The following is a 15301-nucleotide window of genomic DNA, read 5'->3' on the forward strand; positions in this document are numbered from 1 at the left end:
AGTTGGCAGTGACGTTACAGCGGGGTTGAACCATGGAGAAGTGACCACCAGAAACGCTGAAATCATTATGTTGAACCTGTCCATTTTGCGACCAGGCACAAAATGTCAGAAACCAGCGGAGATAGCTTTGGCGATATTATTCTACAGGCAAAGCAGCGCTGCGACTTCCAGCACCCGTTCCATCTGACACAAAGAGCTCCACGGCAAAGTCGCGCGATGCCGTCTGATTCACTATGTAATTAAGGAAGGTCCTGTCCACGCTGTTCGCTAAGTGAAAACATGCGCTAATGCGTCTATTTCTTCCCCGGACAAATCTATGTTCCACTTTCTGCCACCCCGAAAAACACGAGAGAATTACCTGCTGTCCGCTGCCATGTTTTTTTTTTTTTTTTTCATTGCTGCACTTGCCTTGGACTGGCTTGGCTTGACTTTTCAAATCAAAAGTGCTAATGGGGCATCAAGGAAAGTAAATGGGGTGGCTTGGTCGCTGACATCGTGGGATACCTTGCTGGTTCACTCTTTCATTGCCAACCACAACTGTTATCGCTCTCGCGGGTACTCAAAATACAAGTTGCAAAAAATGGTTCAATCAAACAAGATGGTAAGGAATCAAGACCAGTCGATCAGAGTTTAACTCCACATACTAAAAAAAAAATCAAAATCAAGCTCGATGGCGTAGCAACGACCTCACATGAACCATAGCACCTAATTTTTCGTTCATCAACCGAAACAATCGTAAAAATTTCAATTTCAGGGTCTCTTCTAACATAAAACTAAATGTCTTCAAAAGATTTTGCAGTGGACGTTTTTTGGACAATCAGACATTCTTAAAAAGTTCTGCAAAGGATGCTTTCAGGATGAACCAGCAAATGTCATCCTGAGGACGTACTGAGGAGGTCGTAAAAACTGCGAGGACGTTTGTACCATTTGAGGACGTCCCGAGGAAGTCGAGTGTTGTCTGGGCTAGGGGCAACACTGAAGGGTTGTCAACACTTACGTCCTGCCATGCAGAGCCATCTGGTTGGGATCTTCATCAGAGCAGTGTGGGTCCTTGGTTGTGGTGTCATCGAACACCTTGAATGGCTTCTCAGGAGGACAGGTGGCAGTGCAGTTGAACTGCAGCGGTGCACAAAAAAAAAAAAAGGATGTCTCGCAACAGTGCAACAAGCAACAGTGTCAACCTGGCAATGAATATTGCGACAACTGGCATTTCAATAAGAGCAGATTTGACCTATCAAGTCAAAGTGGTGGCTAATGCCCAAAAGTTTTGGCCTTAATTTAGGCAACAACGCTTACTGGTGTTGTGATAAAAGATAATTAATTTACCAAACTGTCTTTCACAAGTAGATGCAAGGAAGAAATGTCTCAAAATGAATGCACACTCACAGATGCTGCCACACATCATCAAATTTTGAAAATAATTCGGCCATTATAGCTTTGTTGCACTGTTGCACAAGCCTTATTGTACAATACTTGCACTTCTTGGAGATACTATAAAAGGAATCAAAGTTAGCGAAGGGTCAGCACATCTATCTGCAAGTGCTCTTCACCTGCATGAAAGGCCACGTTTAGGGCTTTTCAGTCTGCTGAAGTCTTCAGTAAATAAGTTAAGGTTCAAATAAGAAGCCTGGCATTTTTATACAACTGTACTGACCAGGCAGGGTCTCTAGGCTCAATGGGGAATTTCGTTTGCCTCCAGGGAGATGTTGTTAGGAATATTTGTACATTATGCCATGAAATTACAAAGTTCTCACCCCTGAAAATGAATTGACAAATACTATAGGCTATTATTTCTGGAAGCTATTATTTCTGGAAAAAGAGTTTTTAAATTCCTTTCAGCACCAACCTGAGTGCGGTTTTCAGAGTCATAGATGCGGAAGTTGCGACAATTGGTGCAGTGGGCTGCCGTGGGTCCGTAACATCCTCGACACTCATCATGACACCGCAGGCACCGCCGATTGGCCTCGTCAGGAAAGTGATCTCTTTGGCAACGATCTTCGCACTGCTCTCCACTGCTGTAGTGCAGACACTCACAGACCGAGACGTGTATGGAGTAAGATGTGCAGTTCTTGCAACGCTGGTGACACTTGCGACAGACCTGGAGACAATGAAGGGCAAAAAATTCATTTGACACCCGTTAAAAAGGTTGCATAAATTGTCACTTGGCGTAAGTTCCTTCCTTCAGAATGAAAAGGTGCAACATAGCTTCCTTTATACTTTGTGCCCACATCATTCGTGAGTGACTGGCTTTTTATTTTGATTAGATTTTGTGTATTTACAATTGAAAGTCAATGCGATCCATAAATGGATGTTATAAAGGGAGTGGGTCTTATAAACGCACCTAAAGCACAATGAGATCCCTATATGATGTGTGTTATGACAACACAAACAAGAATAAACAACTAATAAGACTAGCATAAGACATTACAAGCATACGTGCAAGTGGGATGTGTTACGGGAATAACTTGGGAAGTACCGATTTTCCAGTCAAGGACTTGAGAGCTCCTTCCTCCTGTGGACCAAAGTACTCATGGTAGAATCCATCTGGACAGGCTTCATCTGCTTTCAGACACTGCTCCTGAAATTGTTAATGGTGTCAGCAGTTAGACGTTGTAGACGGTCACCTTCCAGGCAGTTTTTGACACAGGGTGTTCCTCAATCTCTGAGCATAGCAGAACTTACCACGACATTGGGGTCGTAAGCACTGACAATTGCCTTCTCACAAGAGTTGCAAGCATCCGGTCCAACAGTGTTGTTCGGTCCAGTGCACCTAACGAATAAACGTAAATCATAAATGAATAAGTTATTTGTGCCATAATGCACAAAGGCCTGATGTTAAACACAAGACAATTTGACTAGCAAGAAGTAAACAGTTAGTTTTGAAGAACATCGAGGACAAATGATACGCAAGTCGAATGGCAACATCCAACAAAAGGCAATGCTGCCATACATGAGGACTTAAGCCAGGGATTTTGGTGAATATTGGTGGATATTAAAGTACACTAAGCACTTCAAATTATTCTAGAGCCCTCTGTTTTGGTGAACCTGCATGCCAAATGTAATTTCAGAATGGTAAGACCACTCAAAAGTTGCACTGCTTGTCACTTGTACATTCAGGTCGACTAAAAAATGCTTCGCAAATGAATCACTAGTGCCCCTGTGTGCCAAATGTAATTTCAGAATGGTAAGACCACTCAAAAGTTGCACTGCTTGTCATTTGTACATTTAGGTCGACTAAAAATGCTTCGCAAATGAATCACTATAATGTGACACCAAAGTACTCACCCCCCAACGCAATTTTCATGGCAGGGCATACAGAAGCCTGACTGGTTGTACTTTGATTCAGGGCACTCCTTGACACAGTAGGGCCCATCACGAACATGTCGACACTTGCTGCAGTTACCAGGTCCCTATTAAAACGAACATGGGAAGGAAAGCATTATTAATCTTGTGCGACTTCAGCCAAGTTTCCAACCATATTAAAAATTGAGCCATAACTGCAAAGCTAACACAGATGAATAATATTAAAAAGTTATCGAACAATGCACCTTGTTATAAGCATAAGCAGCTGGGCTTCAAAACATGACAAAAAGCAATGTCACGAACATGATACAGTGCTTCTAGCTGGTTTGATTCTATTATTTGCTGCTTAATATCGACTGGAGAAACATTTATGCTCAGCACAAATTAAAACCGGAAGGTTATCAAGCTGGCTATTCAAAACAAGACTCTTGAAACAATTCGAAGCAATAAAACAGTAAATGCCAGAAGCATTGTCAGAAAGATTTTAAACTGTAGTAAGGCAAATAGCATGTGGCATGCCTATGGAGTTTCTCATCCGATGAAGGGAATAGTGCACTTTAAACATAGCTCTGGTCAATACCTGTGCTCTTAACAGGAAGGTCGTGGGTATAGGGTGAGCTTACCGAGATTAGTTAAAAATGTAAAACCAAAGGAAAAGTTGGCATTTATCTAAATGTAGCAAGCAAGAAGCTACAACCTGTGGCTTCGTGCTACTTTCAAATGAACGGGAACTCTCATGAGCCCTCCCACCCTTCCAGGATTCCCGCAAAAATCGTCTCATCAGTGTAAAAGAAAACAAAAAAATGATGCATATGTACCTCCACACATCACCAATGTGAATATCCAACAAAGCTTTACAAGGAGGAAGAAGACGCAAACCATGACGTGAAACAAAAGTCACCCCGATACCTTTAGAGGGGTCCTGACCCACTTTTTATCGAAGTCGAGAAATGCATTTGAAGTTAAACTAGACTATTTAAAGATCCCCTTTGATTGCATTCGCGGTGCTCCTGCTTCTTCAATGCCTTGCACTGCGGAGGCTACGATGGAACGGGGCGTGCCCACAATGCTCCACCTACTGAACGCCACCTAGGCGCGCAATGTAAATCTGATTTTGGACATTCACATAGATGCCACTACTTCCGCTTTTGGCGCCAACAATTCGCCTAACTCGGAGGCTATCCCTCAGCTTACGGTTGAGTTCACAATGTCTTATCCTTTTGCTGTGCTACAGTGTGCTAGATAGCTACGTGTGGCTATTCTCACACCAAGTGACATGAGTAGCCAGTGGCGCACAAAGGGGGGGGGGGGGGGGTTTCGGGGGTTGTAACCGCCCCCCCCTGATGCCGAGTTAACCCCCCTTTTATTTAACCCTTTTTGTTTAACCCCTTTTCTTGCCTTGCGCCTTTGAGTACTGCAACTAAGATGTTAGATGCGCAATCGTCTGCACAATCACAAACATGCGCAAAAAGCGCATTTTTTGACAATTTCCCATGAAGAAATTGAAATTAATGCTGTTTAGATGGTATTGGCAAACTAAGGCAAACTGTCAACCCCCCCTGGCAGAGATCCTGGGTGCACTACTGTGAGTAGCACATTTTCTTTTACGCTTATCTCTATGGCAATCACAATTTCCGAGGGTCGAAGAAACTTCACCTTTATGTTCGCTCGTGCGAGTACATCTGCAGCGTGCACATCGGGTAAGCGATGAATTTTGCACTCCGGACTCGCATTAAAAGGGAATTCCTAATGTTCCTAAGCTTCGACCATGATGGCAACACACCTCGAGGGTGTGCAACTCAGGAAGCAGACGACCTGTATGCCAGATGTTAGCTCTAAGGCATTGAGTCACATGACCCACAGATACCAATCACAGCACGCGGTTGTCCTTGAGTGAGCCACAGCGAGCTCAGCGTGCTAACTCGCTCTGGCTCAACGTGCGGATTCATCGCGGCACCTCGCGGTGGCCACGGTATCTACTCTACACGTGCAATTTAAGTGACTAACTACGTGCACGAAAGGGCTGGAGCATACACTCGCGCTCATGTGCTCCAGTCTGGCCGTGCTACGTGGTGGATCGGCTTTGTCCTGCATCAGCTTGAACGACGGATAGTAGCCACATCCAAAGTGTGTATTTATCTTGAAGTGCCGTCAATAACTGAATATGAAGCGAAATCTGCCAAGGCGTCTAGCAAGGAGCGGCCAAGAGTGAGTGTGTGCTGGCAAGCGTACATGTAGCCTGACCTTGGGTATCACGTGGTTCGAGGCTATTTTAGTGTTCAAAATTAATTGAAATTAACGAGAACTGACAGCTACGACACCGATAAGCAGTGCGGTCAAAGTTACATTACTACGTGGGTGGGCGCAGCCAAGAGTTAGCACAAGCTAGTCGGTGATAGTATGATAGTTGTACTTCCGGAAGTATGTCATTCTTACCGAAATTCGAAATGCAGATTTGCGCTTACTTCAGCCAGTTTATTAAATTGCATAAATAAATATACACAGTATATTTATACACAGTATATACACAGTATATAAATATACACAATATACACAGCTTTGCATAAGAAAAAGGTGACTTCGCGCTCCACTTGTGAGCTCCGTGCACTGCGCACGACTGTAAAATTTGGGCGAGATGTTCACAGTAGCATATGCTATACATAGACTGTTTTTTTTTCACCAAACCCGAGGGGTGGTTCAGGACCCCTTTAAATAGGCCATCAAGAGCGAAATTTAAGTAACAGAGCACTGTGAAAAAATCAGGGAAACTACTTACAGGGCCAGAACATTCGCCGAGACATTCTTCGTGGCAGTGCTTGCACACAAAGTTCCCATCATCGTAGATGCTGGAGGGAAAAAGGAAAAAATAATTACTACTTTGAACCAAGTTGTTGCTGAAAATTACAATACGTTAATTAACACCTTGAAGCTGCTGTTCCAGAAACACAGTTCGAATAACCGTAGCTTTTCCCTTTATTAGTGGAAAATAGAATCACAGGAGGGGCAGCATCCCTCACGCACATACTACAGGCAACTTGTAATGAGAGGGGTAGACTAAACACACTTCCACAATGAACTTTATGCCAAAGTAGAGCACCGGCCCCTACTTTTGCTGCAGTCAGCTAATGTTATATTTTTTAAGCTTACAAGGCATTCGGTTGAAATCATCTATCCAAGTACAGACACGACTCTCATACACACAAAGCTTCAGAATGAGTAATTATGAGTGTATAATGCAGGCAGGTGCAGCATGTTATGTTCTTTTTGTTACCTATTGGGTGTATCACACTTGTCGATGCAGGTGTCTTCTAGACGGTATGATTTGCAGGAAAGGCATTCATTCGGTGCTGGGCCCCAGCAACCACTTGAAGAGCACTGCGGGTGGCATATAAGCTTTTGTGCCTCTGCAAGCAAAAGTGATAAAGAAGTTTTAGTACTAATGCAAAATATAAGATCCTTCCTTTCTGATGCACGTGTAGGTGCATAAATATTGGAGACTACTATGAAATTAAAACACAATAAAAATTGTATTCATTATCATGGCTATTGCTCGGCTAGCATTACCTGCATTTTTGCAATGATAAAAAATATTGACATCTATTAGCTTTAAAGAATTACGCTGACTAAGCAAGCATAGAGATGCATGTGACATTGCTAAAATGTGCACATATTGAACAGATATGAAGAACAAAGACTTACTGAACTAAGTCGCACTGGATTTTTTTACAATGAATGAAGTATAGTCCCTAAACAAGGGCAGCAGCAAACACTGTACAATTTGATCTCCCAGCAAACTTCCACCCGAAAACTATTTTTTTTTTTTTCATCTGAATTGGACATTACTTACTCCATTTCTTTGTCAGTTAAAAAATCTCAATGCATTGTTTTTAAGTATTTGCTGCCAGGATAACCTTTCCACATTCTACAGTGATCATGCTATTAAAGGTTATCTTACTATTAGTTAAAAATTCTGCAAAAAGTGGTGCTGCGTGCTCCTGATAAATCGACAAAATTTCTGTCAGTCTCATTTCGTCCCTTGAGATATTCACAACGTCAGACAGTCATAAATCGACAAAATTTCTGTCAGTCTCATTTCGTCCCTTGAGATATTCACAACGTCAGACAGTCAGCAGGTGCACACATTGCACAATGAAATGCAGCAGCCCATGTAAAATGTGCGGAGCCATTCCAAATCGTTTCACGCTGCACCACGACAACGCCTGCAGCGTAACGCCACTGAACCAGATAAGCCTAATCTACGCACGCGGTCTAAACCAAGCCCATGGCACGAGCATAGTTGCGAGAGCACCATATATTTAAACTTTCAAGTTTCCAGCACCGTCGCGGTCACTCCTGCATGTCAGAACTTATACACGCGGTTAACGCGTGAAGTTCGCGTTTCTAAACTGCACCGTGCACGCGGCGCTGCCGACGCACTACACAGTTTCCGTTTGCTGTGTTCTTTAAAACGCGACCCGACGTCTGGAATTCTCGGTATTGCGAAAACCCTTTTTTTTGTCTTGTTTTAATATTATTGGCGTGGCGCGAATTAACGGGCTGCCACCGTTTGTGATACGACGTCGGGGTCGTCCCTAAAATCTGCAGCGCATCAGAGACGAGAAGCGAAGAAAGAAGGAAGCGACGCGCATGACGCACGCGGTTTCAAGAACAAGTTTTTAAACAAGAAAATTACATAAAAGCAAGAAAGAGCACAATCATAGATCCGCACACGTGTTCATCGCGTAATCGAAACAGGCATGCCCATGAATCGAGTTAGCACGATAAATCAATCTGTAAACTTCAGACACAATTCTGAACCAACTGGACGAAGCGCAACAGCGATGCTAGCGAAGTTAGCGAACTTACGCTATTGGCTCTGCGTACAAGAATACACAACATAGTTGGTTACTCCAAGGTGAATGACAATTGTATGCTTTCATGAACTTCCTTCGCCTTGCGAATCCACAGATCTGCCACAAGCGAAATTTAGGTTCTGCGCCGTGCGCAGTCCTGGCAACACTATCCTGGGTGTACATAAGCATGCGCAGGTCACTTTATGCGTCCGCTCTCTGTCAAACCCATCTATAAGCGCGGCAGCTGCGACAACCAAGTTTGTGCACTTGCCGCTGCTTATAAATTTCAGTATATGTATATATTTGGGGCTCACCGCAATCGGCCTTGTCGGCATTCCGCTGAAGCAGCACGTTGTGGGCGTTGGACTTCAGGACCTGGTACCAATCGACGCTGTCGGCGAAGCACAGGTCCTTGTTCTCCAGGATGGCAATGCTGCCCGAGCGAATCTTTTTCAGGCTCCGCAGGTTGAGCGACTTCAGCGAACTCTTCACGATGTACAAGGCAGCGAAATACCTGCAGCATAAGCGCGAGACATCGGACGTATTACGTCACGTCACCGCACAGGAGGCAGGTTGCGCTGACGAGTAATCGTCCGCAGATGTCACCAATGCTGTAAGCGCAGTGCTCACTACATAGTGAGCACTGCGCGGATGTTCTTTATTTTCCTTTTTATCGCATTATTTATTGACAGACACATAACAGGCCATGTAAACTGTCTGCCGTAGCTTCAGCTAGATAACTTCAGCCGAGCTTATAGAATTTTAGCTTCTGGAGCGGTACATTCTCGGACAATAACTTTCCGGGATACTTCCGCGAGATCTCACGTGTATAGCACTGAATGCATTGGCATATACGAGAGATACTTGACAGATTGACAAGCAGGCTGTCTTACCACAGTGCCAGGAACGCTGACGCATCTCAGCGCGAGTCACGCGAAATGCCGCAAAAGTGAAAGTATCCGCAAAAGTGATCGTCCGACCGCCTCCAATAAACTGTTCTGTAAGATGCTCGTGAAGTTGACTTCTGTGTCCAATTAAGAGAGAGAGAGAGAAACATTTACAGAAAGGCAGAGAGGTCGCCTTGAGATATAGCTTGCGCTGGCCTGCTACTCTACACTGGGGAAAAGGGACGGAGAGGAAAAGGGATTATGAATGATGATGATGATACAAAGATGTGTCCAATTAAAGTTCATGGCAGGGACTACAGCATACCTAAATAGGCAGCCAATATCACGAACTCATATGTCAGAAACGAACAAACATATAAAATGCTAAGCAAACTGGCAAAGCGAAATGCGAACCAATAGCCAGCCCCAGCAGCCACGTTCTAACAACGATCCCAACACAGTACACACTACAGGGACGGATTGACTATTTTTGCAGAAAGAGAGAGGCGAGTGGCATGACACATCCTCTGCTCATAGTTCACGTGACTACAGACGAAACACGTGTAGAGCGACGACACCAAGAGCGCTACAAGGCAGCGGACAACGCCTTGCTTCGACAAGCTGCGTCTATCGGGCACGTGGACGGACAGGCCAACAACACGCATGCAGCACTACAGGTGGCCACCGCAGCGTTACCTGTCGTGCCCCTTGGACTCGTGTGTGAGGTGGGAAACTAAGTGACCGTGGATGCCGCTACAGAGAGGAGAAGGGAGAGGAGGCCAAACGACACATGTCTCACCACCATGCGAACTCCAGGCAGGTCGTGCGTAATTACTTTACAGTTATGCTCGTACGTCGCTGATTAGCTAACATTTCTAGAAAGGTACCTTACGTTAATATCATCATTTTACGAGCCGACTCGTAACACGACAAATAACGTCTTTGGTGTCGGAAGTAGCAAGCATTATATCAATGAATAATATGTGGCACTTCTCCCGAGTAATATCGACGGTAAGTCGCTAAATAGGAATTATCAAACATGCTAAGGAGACAGCTAGTACCAAGCATGGTATATCATAGATTCATTTAAGAGGTTCTCTATCTCAACGTGGTATCTGCTATTAGGCTTTTTTCCTAGGATCATTTCTTTTAATACAGTTGCATGACTGATGGAAGTACAATGAAGTACAATGAACTTAGCCGGCACATGTAGTGTCCAATCACTGAGGCTCGAAGTACGAATGCAATGTTGCATTTTCTTTATTACGCAATGCCACGCATACGGCGTGATATAACAATAGCATATTTTTTCTCTCGCATTGACCATAAGAGAGAAAAAGAAGAAAAAGGAAATCTTACTCGGTCAGCGTCCGACCACCGATGACTTCTAGATTGCGAAAGTATGACAGCGACGTGAAGTTGGGATGTGAAGCCTGGATGTTGACGTAGCCAGTGACTTCCTTGAGCGTGCTGAACACTTCCAATTTGCTCGGGTCCATCTTGTCGTAGCGCGGACCGAACGAGAAACTGCGGGGAAAGTTTGCAAGGGACTGTGATTTTCCCACCGAGTATGGTTAGACAACTCTCAAGATACATCAAACGCTCAGAGCCTTGTGAACAGCCACACTTGCACAGGGAAACATAAGTAAGAAAGAAAAGAAACACGTACTCGGCGTAAACTTCCTGAAAGCCGTTGAACGTCGAGTCCAGGATGGTAAGGGAACCTTCGATTATAGTGCAGCCGCGGAAGTCCTCGATGTTGATTGAGTTGACGACGCTCACCCCTTGGCAGTCTGCAAGAGGAAACACGGAAAAGATGTCCATCACGTGCTGCTCTTCTGCTTAGTCTGAAACGGCTGTATGCGACGAAGTTGTAACTTATGGGTGCATGCCCGTTTCCAGTCGCATTTAACACAATCGTACAGCGACATCGATATAAGCAAAGTTTTCGTTCTATACAGCCATTTACCAAATACCTTAGTCGTTCATTATAAGACGAGTGCTTAAAGACGAAGGAATTATAAAACAAGGTAAAAGAATTGCCAGTTTTTCCCATTCTAGCACTTACTGCGGAGAGACTACAGTTTCGTTTAAAAAATTAAACATGCAAACAGACGATGCTGATGGCCTCTGAGACAAGATGAACATATTCCTGGAAGGGCACCTTTCTGTCATCAAAGCAAGAACTTGAACTAAAGAATGTAGATAAGCAACTTGACGCCATGTCATGGCGCCATGACAATCTTGTATTGTCAAAATCATAATAAACTTCAAACTTCAAACTTCACTCAGAAGCCGTATTCTCCTCTATTAGCCTTTGGCAACACCTTACCGCTATACTCCTTGGTTGCTAGCGAGTTGAGAGGATTTCTTTTTTCTACCATCCGATCAGTCCTTTGCGCCGAAGGATAGGAGAGGAACATTCCTTTTAGCTTCACTCGCACACTGTCCATCCTGCCATCTCGCTCGTCCACCACTCAACGTGAAAACTAAACAACGCTAACGTCAGGTTCTACTGGTTTAGTTAACAATCGCGACTCGCGTCGCGAAAGTAACGTCTGCAGGGTGAACAACAGTCCAGGACACACGAGTAAAGACCATAGGAACGTCACATACTTTTCTCGCTAGTGCAGATATCGGGCACTCGGGCGCATGCAGACAAAAACACTCACTCTTTGGGCAGGGTCCGTCGCAGGGCACGCACTCGCCCTGCTGCGCCTTCTTGTTGGGCGGGCAGTTGCGGACGCAGGCGCCGTTGTCGCGCAGCAGGTGCTCGGGGCAGTCCTTGACGCAGGTGGCGCCGTAGGCGTACTTGCCGTCCGGGTTGTAGTCCCACGAGTAGGTGTTCGGGTTGTAGCGCATCATGGGCGGGCACTCCTGCTTGCAAACGCCGTCGTCGTAGAAGTTCTGGCAGGCCAGGCAGTCGCTCTGCTTGGGACCCACGCAGCCGCCGGCGCAGAACAGGTGGCAGCACTCTCGCGGCTCCGGCCCGAAGCAGCGGCCCTGGTGGCACTGCGGCGAGCAGTTCACCTTGGAGAACTTCTGGCAGTTGTGCGGCCCTTCGCCCCAGCAGTGGCCGCCGCGGCACGATGCGTCGCACGGCGGGCAGCTGCGCTCGGGCTGCGTGAAGTTGTACACGTAGACCATGTGCGCCGGCGGGCCGGACAGGATCTCGTCCCACTGGATGTGGCGCACGTGGCACAGGTTGTAGTTGTTGAAGAAGCCCACGTTGCCGCGCAGGATGTCGCGCAGCGCCGGCAGCTCGAGGTTCTCCATCTTGGACAGCGTCACGATGAGCGCGAATTCCTCGTCGTGCACGTTCAGCTTGAACAAGCTGCGGCCCCGGATGATCATCAGGCTCGGCAGCAGGATGCGCTGCACGTCCACGTGCGAGATGAGCACGTAGCCCGTCACCTCGCGGATGTCGCGCAGGAAGCTCAGGTCCAGGCTCTTGTTCTGCGGAAAAGACGTTGGGCGGGGGGAGCAAGCGCCTTGGTTAGTGCTTGTTATATATACAAGCAATAGAGCAGAGACGAAGAGCATCTCTTCGTTCAACACCGCACAAGACTGCACGGGCATGTCATCATCCGCGGAGGTCACAGCGTCGATACAGTGATCAATAAGCTTGATAAGAGGTGTGAGCAGTAAGCATTATTAAAGAATATCGCTGGGTGAAACGCACTTGCGGAAAGTGCAAGTATGAAAAGAACGGTGAGCAACACGAAACACTGCAATGTTGTCAAGTCGGCACGAACGTGGATAGACTGATGCGCTATGGAAAGTGGTGAACGCAATTCGATACCGCAAACAGCCTTCCCGACATATCTGACTAGCAATAATGTATTAATCGATAGTTGTATGTCTAGTTCTGCTTACTGAAGTATACATCATCGGTTCAACTGACACTCGTTGAAGCGTAAGTGCAACTGGAGGGTTCTCACCTGTAGCCATGTCAACTCCAGGTTCCCGTCCACGTATGTACAATTTGTGTAGCGGTCCCTGAGGTTCTGGTAGTGATGCTCTCGGTTCGATGGAACCGACATTCGGCCATTTGTGCCGATGCAGACTGCGGAGCGAAAAGAGCGACGAGTGAAGTCAACCAATGCCTTAAATGTAAAATACACTCAACATCAACAAGCATCCATCACACAAATGTTCTAGAACGCACACTGTCGCACAGATGCATAACAATGTAACGTAAAACAAAGAAATGCAAACTGCATACGCTTCCTTGACACATCACTCAAATCAGTGCGCTGTGCTCGAAGAATGTCACCAGGTGTCTTATACACTCAACAAACAAAACGATTCGCATTTCGAAAAGCACGACACTCAAAAAAAGAGGCAACACAAGACGGCAAGCAAGCGTGCGAGCCGAATATGTGAAAACCTCCACAGTGCTACGGGTTCCAGGAGCTTCGGCGAAGGGGGAAAAAAATACCACCACAGTCAGTAATACGTACTTTTCCCTTTCTTGACCTGGCCATTCTTTTTGGACTGACCGGCAGCCACCAGAAGTCCGAAACTGACTAGAAGAAAGACCACGACGAGCTGAGTCCTCACGGTCATGGCGACTCGACGTTGCCGACCGCCACCGTCCGCATCACCTTCGGCGAACAGCACTTTTGTCTCACAACAGGAACTGTTTGACAGCCTCCTCTGGCTGCCGCGTAGTACGCTTTAAATTGCGTACAATAAAACAATCGCGAATCACTCACGTTCGCACAACTAGAGTGTAGACGACGGTCAGAGCCAGGGCAATCGGGATGACTGTTCTTCTCGGAGCTTGAGTATATAATCTGGCGATACCCGTAGCAGACGCGTCTGCTGAGTCACACCGTTGGCACGTTGTTATCACTACCGTTGCTCCGCTTAGCTTGGGAGCGCTGAGTATTGGGATGCTGCGCGGCACTCGGTGGACCAGGCGGCGATGTGTCCTCTGGCTCCGGCGTCCTCCGGGAGGAACAGCGTGGTACTACGACCTGGAGGGCCTCCGCGTCAGGAGGCCGAAGCAGGGAACCAGCTCGCTCGGTCGGCCGCTGAGCAGAATCCTTCGCCGTCTCGCCATCATCTGCAATTCGGTCACGCGGTGCGCGGAGAACCACTGTTTACACGACGGCCGACACCTGAGAGAAGAGGCGGCGGCCCCACCACCACCGCTGAGGACTGGACTGCGGGAGGGACTTCTCTGGCGTCTTACGTTACGCGTCTGCGTGCGCTGTACGCCGCGTCGTTCCGACTTGCGCGCGCGTGTACTTTGCACCCGCTTGCGAGAGCGCGCCGCGCCAATCCTACGGCTGCTAGCAAACCGCCGCGGCCTATAGCTCAACGTGGTTGGTGTATAGTCTGTTCGCCGGCACAAATTCCAGCCGACGCCCGGAAAGGTGCTGCCCGGCGCTCCGGGCGGTTGGGCCGTCGGCTCGATAAGGCGGCTTATCTAATCGCAGTCTTAGGTGAGCACGCACTCCTAGAAGGCGCCTTTCTTGAAGGAGGCTCAACAAGGCATTGCCAGCTGCGTCTGCACTGCGGCCAGCCGCCCCTCTCGAGAAAGAGACGCGCTGGCTCAAGGAAATACTGTTTAAGCCAGACGGGCGACCGATCACCAACTCTGCGTACCGGTGAAAACAAGACGCCTCGGTGACCGTTATCGCCAGCGCGGCATCTTTATCGAAAGAGCAGCGGGAGCGCTGAGGAAGCGGGTTTATCGAAAAGCATGGGCAGAAAAACTTCGTTAAAGCGATAATAATGACACTAAATATCACAACACCCGTGGTTGACAAGACGACGACGACGTGGTTGACGAGAGAAGACGACGACGCAGTTCATCAAAGTACGATGATCCCGTTGTATGTGCGTCCAGCATGAAGCACTATAAATCATTTGTACAACGTTTTCGTGGCAATCCCTATACTTCGCACTCTCACAAATGCATGAGGTCTCGAGCATAGCGTCAACCGAGCGAACTAAAGCAACCTCTAACGAGCCCGTGTATAATCCGCATTTCCTAAGACCACCGTTTCGATCACCGCACTTGAAATAACCATTCATTAGTGCCCGACACCCAACTCAGACACAAAAACTCGATTTCGAAACGCCGCAAATATGAGGACGAAACAGCCACGCTTCCGGATCCCTCCGTTGATCAGTGAAACCGTATGCGTAGAGAATAGATTCATACACTGACGTTAGCGAACTCTCCCCTTTCGCTCACTTTCACAAGCAGCGTCCGCTAAAGACAACGCGACACGTCATTTGTCC

At 46.9% G+C, this 15301-nt stretch overlaps 1 protein-coding gene across 1 annotated transcript in view; it reads right to left on the reverse strand.

Annotated features, from left to right (window-relative positions):
• LOC119442537 (epidermal growth factor receptor-like) overlaps positions 1-14934 on the reverse strand; it is a 31773-nt gene extending 16839 nt beyond the window's left edge. Inside the window, 13 exon segments of the mRNA XM_049662227.1 lie at positions 998-1116; positions 1847-2098; positions 2477-2578; positions 2683-2770; positions 3286-3410; positions 6080-6149; positions 6575-6707; positions 8471-8670; positions 10403-10570; positions 10713-10836; positions 11716-12499; positions 12985-13109; positions 13507-14934. Coding sequence (XP_049518184.1) covers positions 998-1116; positions 1847-2098; positions 2477-2578; positions 2683-2770; positions 3286-3410; positions 6080-6149; positions 6575-6707; positions 8471-8670; positions 10403-10570; positions 10713-10836; positions 11716-12499; positions 12985-13109; positions 13507-13612 — 2396 coding nt within the window. The 5' untranslated portion in view covers positions 13613-14934.
• Positions 14935-15301: the final 367 nt, after the last annotated feature.

Source organism: Dermacentor silvarum, chromosome 2, assembly GCF_013339745.2.
Source record: "Dermacentor silvarum isolate Dsil-2018 chromosome 2, BIME_Dsil_1.4, whole genome shotgun sequence".
Classification (NCBI taxonomy): Eukaryota; Metazoa; Arthropoda; class Arachnida; order Ixodida; family Ixodidae; genus Dermacentor; species Dermacentor silvarum.